This window comes from Rattus rattus, chromosome 4 (genome assembly GCF_011064425.1).
Source record: "Rattus rattus isolate New Zealand chromosome 4, Rrattus_CSIRO_v1, whole genome shotgun sequence".
NCBI lineage: Eukaryota > Metazoa > Chordata > Mammalia > Rodentia > Muridae > Rattus > Rattus rattus.
This window is the reverse complement of record NC_046157.1, coordinates 14,291,911-14,310,117: the sequence shown is the minus strand read 5'-3', so window position 1 is coordinate 14,310,117 and position 18,207 is coordinate 14,291,911. Positions and strand designations below refer to the sequence as shown.

General features: G+C 42.9%; 1 protein-coding gene across 1 annotated transcript in view; it reads left to right on the top strand.

Moving 5' to 3' along the window:
- Positions 1-12,392, top strand: part of Atp13a4 (ATPase 13A4) — a 136,636-nt gene extending 124,244 nt beyond the window's left edge. The window contains exons 26-30 of the mRNA XM_032899257.1: positions 858-1,029; positions 1,646-1,839; positions 2,889-2,977; positions 6,072-6,152; positions 11,872-12,392. Coding sequence (XP_032755148.1) covers positions 858-1,029; positions 1,646-1,839; positions 2,889-2,977; positions 6,072-6,152; positions 11,872-12,072 — 737 coding nt within the window. The 3' untranslated portion in view covers positions 12,073-12,392. The remainder of the gene's footprint in view (positions 1-857; positions 1,030-1,645; positions 1,840-2,888; positions 2,978-6,071; positions 6,153-11,871) is intronic.
- Positions 12,393-18,207: the final 5,815 nt, after the last annotated feature.

Genomic DNA, 18,207 nt, shown 5'->3' with positions numbered 1-18,207 from the left:
TTTGATCTGACAACAGGAAGAGAGTGACGTGTGGGTGCTTGGTGCCTGCAGAGACCAGAAAAGAGTGTTGGATCCCGTGTAACTTCAGTTACAGAGGGTCGTGAGCCACTGTGTGGGGGTTGGGGATCAAACCAGGTCCTCTGTAAGAGCATCCAATGCTTGTAACCACTGAGCCATCTCTCCAACCCCAGTGCTTTTTCTTCATCACGTTCATCCTCTCCACAAACTCATCCCTGCTCTACCTTTCTTCCATTCCTAACAAACTTAGTACCCTTTAGAAGAATAAGCCCATCAAGACTGATTTGTGCTGGACAAATACGTATTCTTGCATGTGTATCCCTCTACTGAAGCAGAGCTGACTTAGTTGGGGATACACTCTTAGAGAAAACTGACTCCCCTTCTCCCAGTAGCTATCACTTGCCAATAACTCTTCAGCTGGGGGCAGCATTTCATGCCCAGTTCCATGTTCTGTGCTGGGATTTGATCTGGCTTATGCTTGCACAGATCTTGTGCATGCTGCCATGACTTCCGTGAGCTCACATGTGCAACTGCCCTGTGTCCAGAAGACACTGTTTCATTCCCACCACCCATCAGCTTTCACTGTACATCCTTTCTGCTCCCCCGTTTGCAAAGATCCCAGAGTTTTTTTGGAGAATGGGAGATGTACCATTTAGGGCGGAGCATCCCAGCGTTCCTTATTCTCTGCTCTGATCAGTTGTGGATGTTAATTACCATCTGGTGCAAAAAGAAGCTTCGCAGACGGAGGCTTGGCAGGTGCATTAATCCTGCCACTCTGATGATTAAGAACCCAACATTTTCCTGCTCTCACACATGTGAACCTTGGATTTATTTCCTAGTGAATCTGAATGGTGCCAACCCGAAGCTAGTGCCCTTCAGACCTGCGGGGCGGCTGATCTCACCACCTCTGCTGCTCTCGGTTATCCTCAACATCCTTCTCAGCTTGGCTATGCACATCGTGGGCTTCATCCTGGTGCAGAAGCAGCCTTGGTATTCCATGGACTATCACAGGTATCAGTGTGGCCTCAAATCTGGCTTCTTGAAGTCTGATTTGTGTCAAACCTCATCTGGTCCATATGAAGGAAGGCAAATGAGACTTCACCTACCAAGGGTTTTAGTTCCCTTCACTCCTTTGGGGGAAATTACCAACAACCATTTGTCCTTTTATTACACACTTTTGCCTGCATTGCTTCATAATGAGGGTGGCTAGGGCTTCTAACTTTCCTGGTTTGTCCCACTTTAAGCAGCCTAGTTTAAACCATGTCCAATGAAACGATCAATATCTTTTTCTTTCAGAACTGCCCTGTTCAATAATAAAGTGTATGTCACTCCATGTATCAATTAATGGTTCTTAAACCTCCTAAGAGAAGCCTTACTCTTCTCTATCCCTGTATCCTATATATAAATGATGGATGAACAGCTTAATGAACAAGCAGCAGTTGAATCTGCCAATGTTTTTATTTATACAAAATTATAGGTCTGCCTGTGCTTATTTTTTCTTGTGTCTTCTTCACCAATGAACAATTATGAGATATTGGATGTCTGCTCTTAACGGTGTTTGCCATGGTGACCTGCAGATGGAAATGTATTCTGGGAACTCCATTGACTCTTTTGGTTTCCTTTGTAGTGTCTGTCCAGTGAGAAATGAGAGTGTTTCAGCCTTATCCGCATCTCCCAATGTTCCTGAGAAAACCAGAAGTAACAGCACCTTTGCGAGTTTTGAGAATACTACAATATGGTTTTTGGGAACGATCAACTGTATCGTTGTGGCTCTTGTATTCTCTAAAGGAAAACCATTTAGGCAGCCCACCTATACAAACTGTAAGTGACATTCTGTGCAGGCAGAGGACGAGTATTAACCATTGCCGATCATAGAACAGGCATGCTCAAGCCTCTCAGGAAGGAAACAGCTGCATAGCATAGTCTCAGCTAGAGTCCCTTCACTTCCGCCCAGAGGTCTGAGAAAACCCTGCAGCCTCATTCCCCTGCCTCTCTCTTCCCATCAAAGAAATTCTTTTTTCATACCTGGGTTCCACCTGACATCATCTTTAGGTGATGTTTCTTGGGCTCAGTCTAAGTTGGGAAGTGCCATGTAAAGACCAATCTTGTCCCCATCTTTCAGAATTCATCCTGGGGACATGAGAAAGGTCACAGCCCTCAGCTGGGACTTGGTGTCATGAAGGCTGGTCAGGATGGTATTGTGTAGTGGCAGAGTGGGAGTAGGTCTGTCCACAAGGCCATCATATAGCATTGTGGACACTCTTGGCTGGAGTAATTTGGGGCAGAGAGTTTCTTTAGGAGAAGTCCGTGTCCTTAGTCTCTGAGACATGTATTCGTATAGTGATACTAACTCTCTGATTGTGGAAATTCAGAAGGATAAATTGAAGGATCAATATCCTCAATATGAAATTGTTCCAGGAAGAATAATTTTCTCTCTTTTCCTCATTGGGATGAAGAAGCTGTTGAATGCTCATCTTTCTATAATCACAATTTAAATTCTCATGTATTTATGGCATTCTTGGTTTTCCAGAAATGAATTTGAGGCAGAAGACTTGTATTAAGGCAAGATACTTGAATGTCTTTAAAACCTTACCAAGGGGACATTTTGCCATTGTTATCCTATATATATTCATTTACTAATTGGAATGTAATGTAGATGTAAAAAAGACCCCCCCTTCCATGACATGCGTGGAGATTGTAGAGGTGAGGACCCACTGAACAGACATGAGAGCTTTCATCCACTATGCTGTATTTGAATGCAGAAGTCAAGTAAATGTAACCAGCATTAGCCTAGAATATGTCAGTTAATAGATGTTGATGCTTCTCACGATGAGTTCTTAAAATGATAGCTTGTGTTCTTGTTTCCTCAGATATATTTGTCCTTGTGCTGATTTTACAGATGGGCGTATGTCTTTTCATTCTATTTGCGGATATCCCAGAGTTGCATAGGCGTTTGGACGTAAGTATCCTCTCTGGAAGATGACGATGTTAGTATTTTTGTCACCAGCCTCTGATAGCAGGCCACTGTCGTAACTGACAGGGACTCTCGACACTGGCTATGTACTTTGGAAATGGCAGAGTTTAAAAGAGTGCTGCATTATATCTATTTTTTACTCAAGCTAATCAGGAAATAAGACTGCATCAAGTGTTACATTCTGGGACTAAACATAGCCTTAGAACAAGTATTGAGCCAGTTCTCATTGAAAACAAAATCCCTTAAAAGATTCGGAAAAGTCAGCTTACGCATGCTGTGCTTTCAAATGCTGTTTAAAGAACTTTTCCTTGCAGCAGTCTTTAGATTAATTCTCAAATCTGTACTTACTTTTTAAAAACTACGCTTTTCTGTACTTTCATTTCAAAAGTTATATTTGAAAAGGTGCTTTCACAGAGCCTTACTCCTCTGTCTCTTACATTTTAAAAAACATAACTGAGACGTTTGAAATGCAAGATATCATAATTTTACCTACTCAAGTGAGGGAAAGTGAATATATGTATATGTGTGTATGTGTGTGTATGTGTATGCATATGATGGATATGTGTATGTATGTTTATATATGACTCTTACAGTCTGACTGGCACACTGGCAGAATAAAGGGGGTGCGGTTTTGTTGGGTGAGAACTTGTGTAGAGTCTGTGACAGCAGGACTACAAAGATGTTGCAAAGAGGCATTGTTCATTAAAACCAAGCCTTTTCATTAAGTAAATATGGGCCTATTTTAGAAAATGTGGACTATTCAGGCAAGGAAAATTTATAACATTATTATTCTTCCACCTTTTAAAATTCATGTACTGCAAATGGGCTTTGCCTCAAATTTACAAAGTTTATTATGAATTGAATCATGCTGTTTCACATCCTAAATGTGCGTGTGCATGCGTCTGTGTGTGTGTGTGTGTGTGTGTGTGTGTGTGTGTGTGGATGCGTGTGTGTGTGTGTGTGTGTGTGTGTGTGTGTGTTACTAACAAATACATTCACGTGGTTTAAAAGTTTCTAAAAATGTAAGTACAGTAAAATATTCTTTCCAATGCAGCTTCCCTCTGGAGGCAACCCATGGCATCAGGTTTTTAAAAATGTATTCTTATACTCTATTTTATATATACACAGAGAAGTACATGTGATTCTATGTATGTGAACCTTCTCCCACCTTTTTATACAACGGTAGCAAACTACTCCGTTTGTTGCTGTTCGGTGATGTTGGTGTCAAAGTGGGATGTGCTGGGAAAGGAATTTATTTATTGTAGAAGATATCTGCGGGAGGAAAGATCAAAAGCCAGGGAAAGTGAGGAGAGGTGTCAGACCACCGTGAAGACCAAATTCAGCGAAGTGGAGAGGGGAGGAAGAGGAGGGCCCCATGAGAAGTGCCTCAGTCCACACTGACTTAAGGATTAAGCTGAGACCCTCTCAGTGGTGCCTGGCGTCTTAGAGAAGAGAGCCTCACAAGAATTCATGATGTTCTTACTTTTTGGCCCTGTGTAGCTCATGGGAAGTATAGCTTTAGGGTGGAGGTTGTCATAGATGTTGAGTATACTTTTGGGGGTGGTCAATATTTATCTTCTCAGCAGCAGGAGATCTGAGTGGAACATTTTCATAGCTGTGTGTATTTATCTTCCCAGCAGCAGGAGAGCTGAGTGGAACGTTTTCATAGCTGTTACAACAATATACACAGTCCTGTACCTTATTTCTTTCATGTAATAGTGTACTTTGGTAATTGTGCCATACTAGCACATAAGCCTTCCTCATTATTTTTAATTATAACATATTTTGTTATATATACATTTGCACTGTATTTCATGGTGTAGATTATATATATATCATAACTTATATGTAATCCCATATTAATTAACATGTAGCTGTTTCTAGTTTGTTGCCTTACAAAGACGCAGTAGAAGAACTATGTACAAATGTTTTCAGTCATGTACAAGTATATGGCAGGAGCAAATGCATAGAAATGGATTCAAAATAATAATTTAGAGAACATTGTTCCCCATAGGATTGCATCAGCTTTTGCTCCCATCAGCATATGAGAGATTGTATAGGACATGTAGTGCACAACAGAGCTTACTTGGCTTATCCATCCATCTATCCACCCACCCATCATCCATCCATCCATCCATCCATCCATCCATCCATCCATCAATCCATATACTGATCCAACCTTTCACCCATGCATCCATACACCCATCCATTCATCCATTCATCCATCTATCCATCCATCCATCCTTCCATCTATCCTTCCATCATCCATTAGTTCATTGCATGCATATATATATATATATATATATATATATATATATATATATCAGACACTGTGCCTGAAGAGGAGTTGGAGGAAGGCAGAGGAAGTGTGGGAAGGGCTTGATTTAGCTCCATGCTCTCCTTTGGCTAGTACCCTCATGAGGGCACGGACTGTGCTGCTCAGGCAAAGCTCTGAAAGAGCAGCCCTGACTGAGTACTTCAAGGAAGGTTTCAGATGAAGAGAAACATGGCACCGGAAGACAGAAGGCCACATTGTGACAGTGGAAGTTTCACACATGTGTCCTCAGAGATGCCTGGGAATAAAGTGACATTCCTGAATTCCCTCTTGAAAACAACAAAAAGCGAGCAGATGAAAAGGGTTTACTATTATTTGTTTTTATTTAAAAATGACCAAAATTAGTAAATATAGAAATTTTAGATAAAAGAAAGAGACTAAGAGAGAAAGAAAAAAGAGTCACAATTCTCAAATGAACATCAGTGTTCAACACTTACTTATAAGTTCTTTATGTATATGTATATATATATGTATATGTATATTTATGTAATATATACTATATACACATGCCATTTATATTTTGCATGATGATGTGGATGCTGGGAGCTGAACTGTCAAGCCTCTGAAAGAACATAAGTGCTCTTAACTCCTGAACCATTGCTCATGTGTGTGTGTGTGTGTGTGTGTGTGTGTGTGTGTGTGTGTGTTTGCCGTAATGTATAGCCTATACAAATATCCAGTGTGAGCATGGAAACTTTTCCAGCATGTTTCTTCTAAGCCTACATGTGCTTCCTCTTCTGCCAGCTGCTGTGCACTCCCGTCCTGTGGAGAGTCTATATTCTCATCATGGTCAGCTCCAACTTCGTTGTGTCCCTTGCTGTGGAGGTAAGTACCCTCAGGCTGTTTGCTGTGTGTGTCAGTGTGGCCTAGCTCTTTGGGAGTTTGGGAATGGAGCAACTGTAACGTGCAAAGACTCAGCACTGTGATGGCCCTTCCGTCACACAGTGTGCAAAGGTTTTGCACAGTGTGCAGTGTCTCATCCCTGATGAGAAGACATGCTAATGTTTTTCTCGTTTGTAAAGTGTGGTAGGGCGGATGCATTTGTGTTCTTTAAGGTTCTATTCATTCTTAAAATTCCCCAGTCTAGGCACATTTTACAATTGAGATATGATTTATGCACTATAAAACTCACCATTTTAAAGCACAGGTGGTTTTTAGTATAGTTGCTGAGTGTGCAACCATTAACACTACCCAGTTCAAGAACCATTTCATCCCCCACCCCTGGAAAATCCTGCAAGCCATTAGCAATTGATTTTCATCCCCTTCCCCTCTATGTTGACAATCACAAACACACTTTCTGTCCCCGTGGATTTTCCTATTTGGGACATTTCCTATCTTGGTACATGGTTTGTCTTTGTTTTTGTTTTTTGCTTTTGTTTTTTGTTTTGTTCTGCCTTCAGTGTCGAAGACTGAACTCAGGGTCTTGCACCTGCTAGTTAAGCACTCTACCACTGACTTTATTATACTATTTTTACTGAATTTTTATTACCATTCCTTTATTATTACTATATAATCTCCCTTCTTCAAAGCCTGGTATTGAAAGGCAATACCCAATGAAGGCATCCATAAAGGAGAGGAGAAATGTCAGGTATGGTATAAATATACATGGCATATACATGTGTGTGTGAATACATGTATATGTGTACCATATATGTGGTGTATATATATATGTATATATGTATGATATATATGTGATATATATGATCTATGCCATTATACTATATACATACATATACATATGCATATACAGACACACACACACACACATATAATGTGGGGAGAGAAAAGGAGACTGAAATGTCAGCAGCAAGAAGCACATGCTAGGTGTTTAATAGACATAAATCTTTCCAGGCTGGTGGTACTGCCTATCTGCAATCCTAGAACTTGGAAGGCTGAGGTAGAGAGGTCAAGAGTTTGAGGCTAGACTTGACTCCATGGGGAGATTCAATCTCCAAAGTCCAAAACTAGACAAATCAAGTAAAAATAAGCAAGAGCCCTTAAATGCACTCAGAAGCAAACACAACAGAAACCAGTGTAAGCAATAAGCTGTCACCCTCTATTGTGGCACTTACCATTCCTTACTGTGTCTGTCAACCTCTCAATCATGCCTTTGTACATTTGTTCTTCCCATAACAGTTCATTGACCCTTAGGTCAATATCCTAGGGCAATTTTGTAGAATAAAGATAGCAGAGGGGTGGGATTCACACTCCGTGTGGAGTAAGCAGACACACGGTTTGGTTACTTGTGTGTTAATGCCCTCTCTTGCTTGCCATTGAGTTTTTGTTTTCTGGTGAGAACTCATGTTAGTAGCTATTGCATCTGAAATCCTGCTTAATTCTAGTAGGAGTTGGGTCAGAGCCATTTAAACAGACATTGGAAATGACCTTGTTCATGTGCAACTGGTGGGGTTGGTAACTGATACTCCCAAAAGCTAGACTTCTTCTTTGGTTCCCGTGTTGAGTGAGAATGGAGATACACACGTGCATGTTTATTGTGGGTTGCCAGTGCATTCTAAACTGAGGAATAGCATCAGGGAATAGGAGCTTCTGCCTTAGACACCTTCCCCATGGGATGGAGTAGTGAGCCTTTGTTATTATCATTGAGAGTGACCGGTGCTATGCTGTCCTGCCTCGTGTGGTGAGCGAGCCTAAGAGAGGTACAGACTGCTAAGGACTCAGTCTTTCCTTAGGTGACTCTGTAGATGCACTCTGTTCCAGAATATATAAAGAAATTCTGGATGAGCTTAGCTAAACTCACTATACTGGCCAGGACAGGTTTAGCTATACATAGTCCCAACAGTTTTCTCATGATGGGCAGGCATGATGGCTGACTTCTGCTGCAGAGTTTTAAGTATTGTCTGCTTTGCTGTGTCCTGGCTCTAAGCCTGTATCTAATGCTAATCTTACAGTAGCCTAGAAATAAACAGACTTGAGTGAGACTTTACTATGGGAGTCTCATGCCCTGTCTGCTCAGAAGCATGGGAGCTTATATGAATAGCTTTAATAATACTCATCTTCCTTATTACTGTGCATGCATGTGTATGTACATAAGGACTTAAGAACTGAGTAGTCAGCTGGAAAAGCTTACATAGAGTTCTTTTGAAGAAATGGATTCTCAACAAAGCCTCACTTTTGCTTCTAGCTATGCATTTAACTTATAAGGCAGCAGCACAAGGCAGATCATCCATCAGTCCATCAGTTGTCCTTTGGAGAATGACAAGCAAGGAGGTATAAGTAGTCACACTAGGGATAAGGAGGGAAATTCCACACAACATGGAGAACCACATCTCATCTTTCATTTAATTTGTTTGAAGAAATTCTAAGGTTCCCTCCACCTGTTATATTTAAAAACTTGAAGGTGGTTTCAGTGACCCTGCCTTCTCCCGGTTGAAAATGTCTGTAAAAAGAGCTACCATCTTTCTGTTCTGGGAAGGGAGACCAGATCTGTCTGGTAGGCACTGAGGTTGGCCAGAAGCTGAAGTTGGCTCTCTGAGTCTTCATGTCTGCCAAGAAGCCTTCGAGTGTACTGAAAGAGACTCTGGCAAGGTGTGCTGCCGGGGTCCAGCCCCAGCACAGGATCGGGCTTCTCAACTGGAAGCAGGGATATCTGGAAGGCTCGTAAGAAAACACACAGGCAACTTTTTCAGGTATAAACTGACAGGCAAGTTTCAAGGCTTGAGGTTGCATTTTCTCTGTTTCTCTGTCTCTCTCTCTCTGTCTCTCTCTCTCTCTCTCTCTCTCTCTCTCTCTCTCTCTCTGTCTCTCTGTCTCTCTCTCTCTTGCTTGCAGCTTGAGACAGTGCACACTTTGGCTCCCTCCTTGGGCTAGATGTTGCACTCTTGTGTACTCCTTTCTTGCACTCACACACCTCACACACACACACACCATACACACCACAACACCTCACACACACCTCACACACACACACCACACACACCACAACACCTCACACACACCTCACACACACACCATACACACCACAACACCTCACACACACCTCACACACACACACACACACACACAACACCTCACACACACCTCAAATACATCACACACTTCCCGTGTGCTCTCCTTTCGCTCTCACATACACTCCCTCACCTTTAACTTGCTCCAGTCTTTTATTGTTACTCCAAAAGAAAGAAAAAAGGTAGACAGAAAGACATTGTATAATCATTACCAAATGTGTCAAGTTCAAAAGAATGATCACCTCTCACAAAGAATTAAGAATTATGATTGTTCCCCAAAGTTTCAAGCTTCCCCTATTCCCAAGTCTGGGCCCAAAATAATACTTTCAAACTTAACATTATTTAAACTTTAACTTTTAACTCATTATACTTTATAGATCAGAGCTCTGAGGTCAGCAACATTTGGTTTCCCGTGAAGCTCTAAGGATAAATGACATGGGCAAAGCTGCCAGGCAGTGGCCAGAAAGAGTCATGTTAACCCTTACCTCAGCAGTTCCGCTAGCTTTCTGCTTGTGCACATTGCACTCTACAGCTTTTTCCTTCCTGAATTAAAGCATCCCACATTTGTGTTCCCTTATTCCATTTGATTATGTCTCTTATACTAATGATTTTCATAGTTCCAATATATTTCTTCACTTTCTGGTATGGACCCTGTATGACTCTAGCAGTACATGGCTCTGTTTCATTTTTTCTTTTTTACCAATTTCTTCAAACTTTCTTTGTAAGTCAAACATTAATCTGGAACTACCATTGTGCAGTTATTACATTGTTTCCAAGATGAGAACACACAGCATGCACCTGGGTCGTTAGGGCTGTGCTGTGTCCCTATGCCTCAATTTTTAATTGTTTAAGAATCATAACATCAAGGAACATCTAGTTTCACAGAACTCACCAGAGCAGAAGGAGAAGTAGGAAAGTCAGATATAATAGAATTATGCACACCAAAGCCAACTGAAAAGCAGTCATGCACAAATGAAATCTATACAGCCATTGTCCAGGGCTAAGGTTAGGAGAAATGGGAACAACTGTTTTACAAACAAGCTGCCCGCGGGCTTCTGAGATGTCTCCATCCAGGCTGGCTGCAGTTCCTTATTTCTGATGGCGGGTCCCCTGGAGGGATGTGTCTCCTGCTTTTTAGTGTCCCAGAGGTCATCTATGTCATGGTATGCTGTCCCCAGCTGTGTGCTTCCTAGTGTTCCTGTGTTGTACCATGAGTGTCAAGTAACAAAAATAGGCAGGTTTTAGGAAACTGGATCTCCCATAGTTCATCATTAAGTCAGTTTACAATAGATACACTGGATGGACACCAAAATCAGTTATTTTTGTCAGCTTCTTATTTTCTGTTATGAAAATATCTAAGATACTCAACTTTTGGACAAAATATGATAAAATAGAACAACACACACACACAGACAGACATACACACAGACAGACAGACAGACAGACAGACACACAGTTGACCTTTTCTGTTATTTGCCTTACGACTAGTTTCTCTTAAGCTTCAGACTTCATGGAATGTAGTAGCAGTCCAAAATGTTTGTAATTAATTTTTTTTATGTGTATGAGCATTTTTCCTGAATATGTATCTGTGTACCGTGTGCATGTGGTGTTTGAGGAGGACAGACGAGACCTTCAGATCCTCTGGAACTGGAGCTGCAAATGGTTGTCATCTGCCATGTGGTGCTGGGAATTGAACTCTGGTCCTTGACAGAAACAACCAACAGCCAGTGCTCCTGACTGCGAAGCTGTCTGTCCAGCCCTGAATGTTTTTACAAGAGGCAGCACTCTTATACCATTAAAAATTGGTTTTAGTGAAGGCAAAGCTTGTGCAACCTGGGCCCCTGCACCCAACCAGTAGTTTAAATAGTAGTTCAGAAGGGCAGGGAAAGGGTGCCAGCCATGCCCTGCCCTGCCTTGCCCTGTCCTGCCCGGCCTGCACTGCAAGGGCTGTTGTATAATCCTTACAGCACATATGAGGAAGGGATTATTATTTCTAACCCAACAGGTTCAGGCTTTCTTCTTCTTCAGTGGTGGGAATTGGACACAGGTCTCAGACTAATGACCTGGCCATAGTCATAGTTACGAAATGAATCTAGAACTCTCCAACCCCAAGACTGAGGCCTTTGTCTAGATGTCCCAGGCCTGTGCTCATAGCTAGCAGTGCATTGCCGGAGAGCCTCAAAGACCCACTGTGCATCTTTCTACGCATTCACTTCTATAAAACGCTAAGCATTGTATACAATGCCATTTTGTAAGGCATGAAGTTAAATGCGGTATGGTGCAAAATGTAGAATTCGAATGATCTTAAATTTAATTTAGATGTGAAATTCCTGAAAGCTATCCTTGAGGTAGGCTGCTTCCTGCTTAAGTCCCCAGGGTTTTGAAAGTTCCTTCATGCAGCTGAGTTCCTTAAGTAGGGAAATTTAAGAAAACTTAAACTACAAAACTACTTAATATTTGCTTAGGTCCAAGAATTTTGTTACGCTGAATCTAAGCCAACACTGAAACAGTGTCTGGTTATGATCTATCGAATTATTAGGTAACTCAAATCACAAAATGATTTATCTTTTATCTTACAGAAGGCCATTATTGAAAACCGCGCTCTGTGGACAGCAGTCAAGAGATGTTTTGGTTATCATTCAAAAAGCCAGTATCGGGTATGGCAGAGGAACCTGGCGAATGATTCAAGCTGGCCCCCACTAAACCAAACCTCCTACTCTGACATGCAGGGGGTGTCCTACAGCAACCCTGTGTTTGAGAGCAACGAGGAGCAACTCTGAAGGAAATCGATATCCAAGCACTTGTCAAACTGAAGAGAAAAAGAGGCCGCTTCAGAGACTCTCAACGCCATCAGGTGGAGATGGGGACTAAACTCCCAGCTCTTGGTGACAAAGTTAAATTGGCTCAAGCGGAGTCTATGGAGAACAATGTCCCTAGAAGGTGACTTTCCTCTTGGCTTCTGATGCACTGATGACACCTATTGACCCAAGAATGAAACAAGGGTTGCCATGAGCCAAAAGATGGGCAGGTATCAGAAGGAGAGCATGTCTTCTTAGAATAACTCTTTCTCAAAAAATAAAAATGAAATGAGGGAAGGCCATACAGTGTGTTTATTCATATGGTTGTAGCACGTTAAGGGTTGGTTTTGAATCATTGCTTGGTGGGAAAACTAACGCAAGGGACATGTCCTCTAGTCTCCTCCACCTGGTTTCAGATTCATGCCTCCCTCCTCCTTCTGGTCTTGCTCTGCATATTTGCTGCAAGGACATGTCCCCCTCCCCCCATCTCAGTGCCTTAACGTACTAGAGCTCTTCTCTTGCTTCAGGACCCTGGAACAGCTGTCCCCAGGGTGATGATCATTGCAGAATGATGACCCTTCCATTAAAACACAGGGACTCTATGTCCACCAGAGCTGGGAAAGGAAATGCTGGAGACAATGGTGTGTGTGTGTGTGTGTGTGTGTGTGTGTGTGTGTGTGTGTGTTTTCACCCTCAAAGCAGCATCTATCTCCACTCCTGCTCTCACGCCCGTTAGCAGAGCTTTGGCCCAGGAGCTGAGAAGAGTGCGGTCTCTTATATCTAAGGTTCAGTAAGATCTATGACTAAAGAGACCCCTGCTTAGAAGGGCCTCGCACTTGTTCAATACTGTGCTGTTTCTGGTTTGTAAATTTTGGGGCAATATTTCCCCTATTTTCAGGCCCCACAGTGTTATACATGTATAGATTTTATTCTAGGGCCACAGTAGAAGGGTATCAAAGAGCCTAAGTATTGCTTGTTCCCGTGACTATTACATTTTAGGAGTTCTTAACTTGTACCCTGCTCTGTTCTTTTGGGAATTCTTCCTGTGTGCTCTGCATTATATGCTGTCATTGAGCAAAGTCTTTATGCCACCTGTGTGTAATTTTTGCTCAAAACTGACTTACTTCTAGAAAACATGTTTTACCACCACAGACAACTGGATTATGTTGGATTGTCTCAGCATAGAAAACACACGGGTTTCACACAGGCCTGTGGGTAACACTGAGCTTCAGGGAAACATCTACACATAGTTTTTTTTTTAATTTAAAAATTATTCTCAAACAATGTATTTTGATCTTCTCCCCATTGTGTCCAACTCCTTTTAGATCTTCCCTACTTCTAGACTCTTCCAACTTTTTCTCTCTCTCTCTCTCTCTCAAGAAAAGGCAAAATAAAGAAACAAACAAAAATAGCAAAACAAAACACAAAAAGCAAAACCATAGTGGCCTGGAGGGACACACCTTTAATTTCAGCATTAGGGAGACAGAGGCAGACAGATCTCTGTGAGTTCAAGGTCAGCCTGATAGATAGAGCACATGTCAAATTGTAAAGTAAAACAAAATTTCTATTATAAATGTTGTGGAGTATCCACTACAGAAAACTCTTGGACATGGGTTTAAGCCAATAAAAAGTCTTCATTAGCCAGCTGGTGAGTACACTGCTGTTTAGGTCCTCAATATAGCACTGAGCATTCTTCAGGATGAGCTTTTAAGCACAAAAAATGTATCCAGGGTTGAGACACCTCAATCAACAAGAACAGTTGGCTAGAAGCAGAACTACAGAAGCAGAGAAAAGCAAGGTTAGAACATTTAGAGGCTTTGGTGGATTAGACGTTTGTTTTCATTTTGGCTGGTAGTGTAGTCTGAGGTGCTGAGCTTTACAGCCTGAATGGCACTCCCATCACGGAGTCATTTGTGTTAAGGTCTGGGGACCCTGTTACAATAAACAGGAAATCCTAAATGACTACTGTGAGTAGGGTGAACATCTTGGCCCAGGTCTTCACTGTTTACCAGTAGCAGCTGAAAGCACTCCTCCCTCACAGCTCTTGGGAGGGTTTGGGACTGCCTGAATGCAGCCGTTGCACGTCTGCTAGCCAGAGGACACCTTGTTGTGTCTACTCTTTGAACAGGACATGTAGAAAAGCCCTGGGCTATGGTCTCACAATCATCCTTAATATAGGAGGAAATATTTTTCTTTTGCTTCTCCACTGATATGGCAGCTCTGACAGTCTTTCAAAAATTGGCAGCTTTTCTTCATGTTCCACAAAGAGAAGATTTTGGGTGAGTGTCTCTGGAGGAGGTCTACAGTGTAATCATGAAGAAGAACACACGGACAATTCAGGCTTAGGTGGTTTCACTGCCAAGGACTTTCCCTCCCACTAACTGGCTAAGTTTGTAGAGTTCTGGGACTCCACAAGAAGGGCTTACCGTCCCTACTACACAGGTGATAAGAGAAGACCCGGGTCTCAAAGAGATCTCAGTGTTAAGCCACACTCTGTCACTAAGAGGCTCCTAGTTCAAGACCCTGGTAGGGCAGGGTGCTCAGCATGACCTCACTGACAGGCAGAAAATTTGCTGGTTGAAGTCATAACAGACCTCAGTTCAAATAAAAGCCAGGCATACTGCCAGCCCCAAGCTAGGTGCGTATATAAAATAAAAGTAAAGAATAAGCATCTGTTTGTCTTTCTGAACTTTGAGTTTCTTTTTTTTGCCTTGGTCCTCAGAGGTTCCATGGGAAGGAATTTACAAATAGCCAACACACAGTTGGATGAGAGGCTGGCTCTCCACCAGCTATTAAAAGTCGCTGTCAAAGGGACTCGATTTGAAGACTATTTTGGGGCATCTTAGAAACATTGAATAAAAGAGGAAGGTAAGGTCTTCCTGAAGAGAGTAGAGCCGCTCAAGTAGGAGAGCTGAACTCAAGTGTTTGAAGAGTTATTACCCAGGGGGAGGACATGGCTGTGCTGAACAGGCAGATGAAGAGGAGGGGGTGAAGGACACATGGGGACAACGTCAGGCTAATGGTGACCACTGCCCTCAGGGCCAGCACACAGCCTGTACTCCAGGACATCAGAGATATGAGGGCCTTTCTCAAGAGTGAAAAGGGAAGGAAGTGTAGTGTCAGCCAGCTACCAAATCTCTCTCAGGCTCGGCATCCTTGATGTATCTCCCTTACGCTACCTGCATTGAGCAGGCAGAAGACGATCTGGGTTGGAGGTGGGGCAGTAAAAATACGGGCAAGTGGTCTGAACGTGAATGGGGCTCTTCCTGCCACCAATACACTTTCCTGACCAAGACTTCGAGGAAAACAAGGAATTTGACCACAGGACACAAATTATTTGAGGGCTTTCCTGTACTTGCAGAGAAGCGTATAGACTGCATTCTCCTGCCTACACACACAAGTCTGAGATGAACTTGGGCCCCACATTGTCCCGGTGTGCATGCACGTGTTGGCCTATGTGGTGATGGGAAGGTGATAGTTAGCTCAAAGCTTTGCATTTAGTGTGTGCCGTCATAAGTCGTCTGTAAGGAAGATGAGGAAAACCTATAAGGTTTTGCTAAAGTCTCTCTCTCTCTCTCTCTCTCTCTCTCTCTCTCTCTCTCTCTCTCTCTCTCTCTCTGTTTCTGTCTCCATCTCTCTGTCTCTTTCTCGGCTTTCACTCTTCCTAACCAATAGATAGGATTCACTCCAATATGCCAAATCAGCAAACCTCCTTCGCAAAACTCCAGGCAGTCCTAAAGCCACAGATGTGATCGCTTTCTTCTTTATGTAGAGAACGTGAGCTTTACAGTTTTTATTCTCTTGTTTAAATCTCGTAGCCTTCTTTGGAGAAAAGCTGGGTGAAGTCTTCTATCTTCCTCCTTTCAGGGAGGTGTCAGACACTCTCACAGTCTCAGGAATATGGCCAAGGACACACAGCCAGGGGTAGAGGGCTGGACTCAGACCCAGTTCCTCTATCAGTAGGCTCCCCCGCCGTGTGCTTCTTTAATGTTGTTTTCTTCATGATGAAGAGTTTGCAGTACTGAAAAGCGCCACGGCAACTATCCAATAAGGTTGCCAGGGTGAGTATAATTTCATCCAGGAAGAGGTTTTAGTTTCTCACAGACGTCCTCCTGAACTTTACCATCAATCAGAGAAAAGGTCAACTCCCACAGCGGACAGTGAAGTCAACCACTGCCCTGCAAGCACGTTTCATGTGGTCAGATGAAGCTGTGCTTTCTGACTTTAGCCTCCACCAGCAGAAACTGACATTTCTGCTAGAGTTTGTTCAACCTCTCCTTTGCAGAGCTTTTCAGGGTCATATAGATTCTCTTCTGGCTTTGAACTACGCTCACTCTGTGTGCAAAAAAAAAAAAAAAAAATGCTTGAAAGTCGCTGCCATGCAACATTCTGTCTACCCCTTGGCTGCCATTACTCTGTATAAATGACCTTCTAAATATGATCAATAGAAAGATTTTCTTTAAAATTAAACAAATGTGCAAAGGACAAGAAGAGAACACAATTCTGCTAGCGCTGCAGTCATAGCCTTTCATGTGAGTCTCTTGACCTTCCCCAACACAGCAAGCCTCGTGCTTTCTGTGGCTCTCTAAACGGTAAATGTCCCGCATGTATCTGGAATTTAAACCCATGGTCCCTGGTTGATGGTGCTCTTCAAGTAGATTTAGAATGTGTGACCTTGCTGGGTTTTAAGAGTTTAAAGACTTGTGCCATTTCTAGTTTGTTCTCTGGGCTTCCTCTTGGGATTCAGTCTGTGAGCTCTCAACATCCAGGTCTAGCAGTCATGCCTGCTGCCTGCCGCCCCACCTCCCTGCCATGATGGACTCACCCCTCTGGAACCTCAAGCCCAAATAAACCTTTCCTTCTGTAAGTTGCCTTAGTTATGGTGTTTTTACCACGGCAACAGCAAAGTGACAAATACTTTGCCCCAGGATGTGTGCTTGCTCTCCTCTCTGTCTCAAATGCTTTTATCCAACATCCCCAGGCTCCGAGTGGTTCCTACCACATCCCATGTCTTCCAAGAAGCCTTTCTTGGACATTTGATATGATGCTCTACAAGTTTGGTTTTTTTCTGCACCATACTTGTAAACAACCCTTAGGTGACTGAGATTGACAGAGAGCCTCTGTTTCAGGAGCACTTCATTAGGAAACCAATGAACAGAGTCTAAAATCTACGTCTTACAACTCCAAAATCAAGATTCTTTACAGTATTCAGCCCACGTCATATTCTTCTGATCAAATCAGCTGATCCAGTGGCAAAAAGGAGGCAAATCGTTGATGGGCTTTGTCCATACTTGAATGCAAAGCTCTCCAGAAGCCAACTAGATTCTTAGCTCTGTTTCTGTGCTGTATCTTCCCCCCTCCTTGTCCCTCCCTCCCTCCTTGTCCCTCCCTCTCCCCCTCCCTCCCCCCCCCTGCTTGAAGTATTGTCTCCATGAACTGTCTGACGGCTGTGCTGTGATAAAGGCTACACACATACGGATTAGAGACAGTGCTCTGCTTGAAGCTCTGGGTAAGGGTGGCCATAGGGCAGAAAGCCTTATTCCCATGGCGAGTAGGATGCTCTGAACAACTATGGCGATGCCATTCATACAGTACTGCAAACCCAAACTGACACCGGGAAGCCGTTTGGATGCACACTAAAGGGTGTGTGATATGAAGTGTGCCTGCCGCCTGTGCCTCCTTCACCCAGTCCCTATGTCTCAGGGCCTCTCTTGTCAGTGCCCTGTGTGCAGAACTTCCTCTCCACAAGGGCTTTAGTCACTTCCAGACTACAAGAACATCTTAACTGGCTTTCTGACTGGAAGAGCTCTGCTGTTTCCTTCCGAGGTGTGTGAATTCTGTCTAAATCTGATGGTGTCATGTCCACGGCAAGCATAGCTTAGTGGTCTCCATCATCTACCGTATAAAGTGCACAATGCTTGTTAGGGAATTCAAGGTCCTTTGCTGTGCTCAGTTATGGTCTCTTTCCAGATTTCTCTCCTTTTGAACTTTCTGTTGCAGAAAACCCAACCTCCTCTTTTCAGAAGCTCATGGCCCCTCCTTAACACCCTGGCTCACACCCTATCCAGGGCCGCAATGATTCCTACTCTCATTTATACACATCCAAATATCACCCAT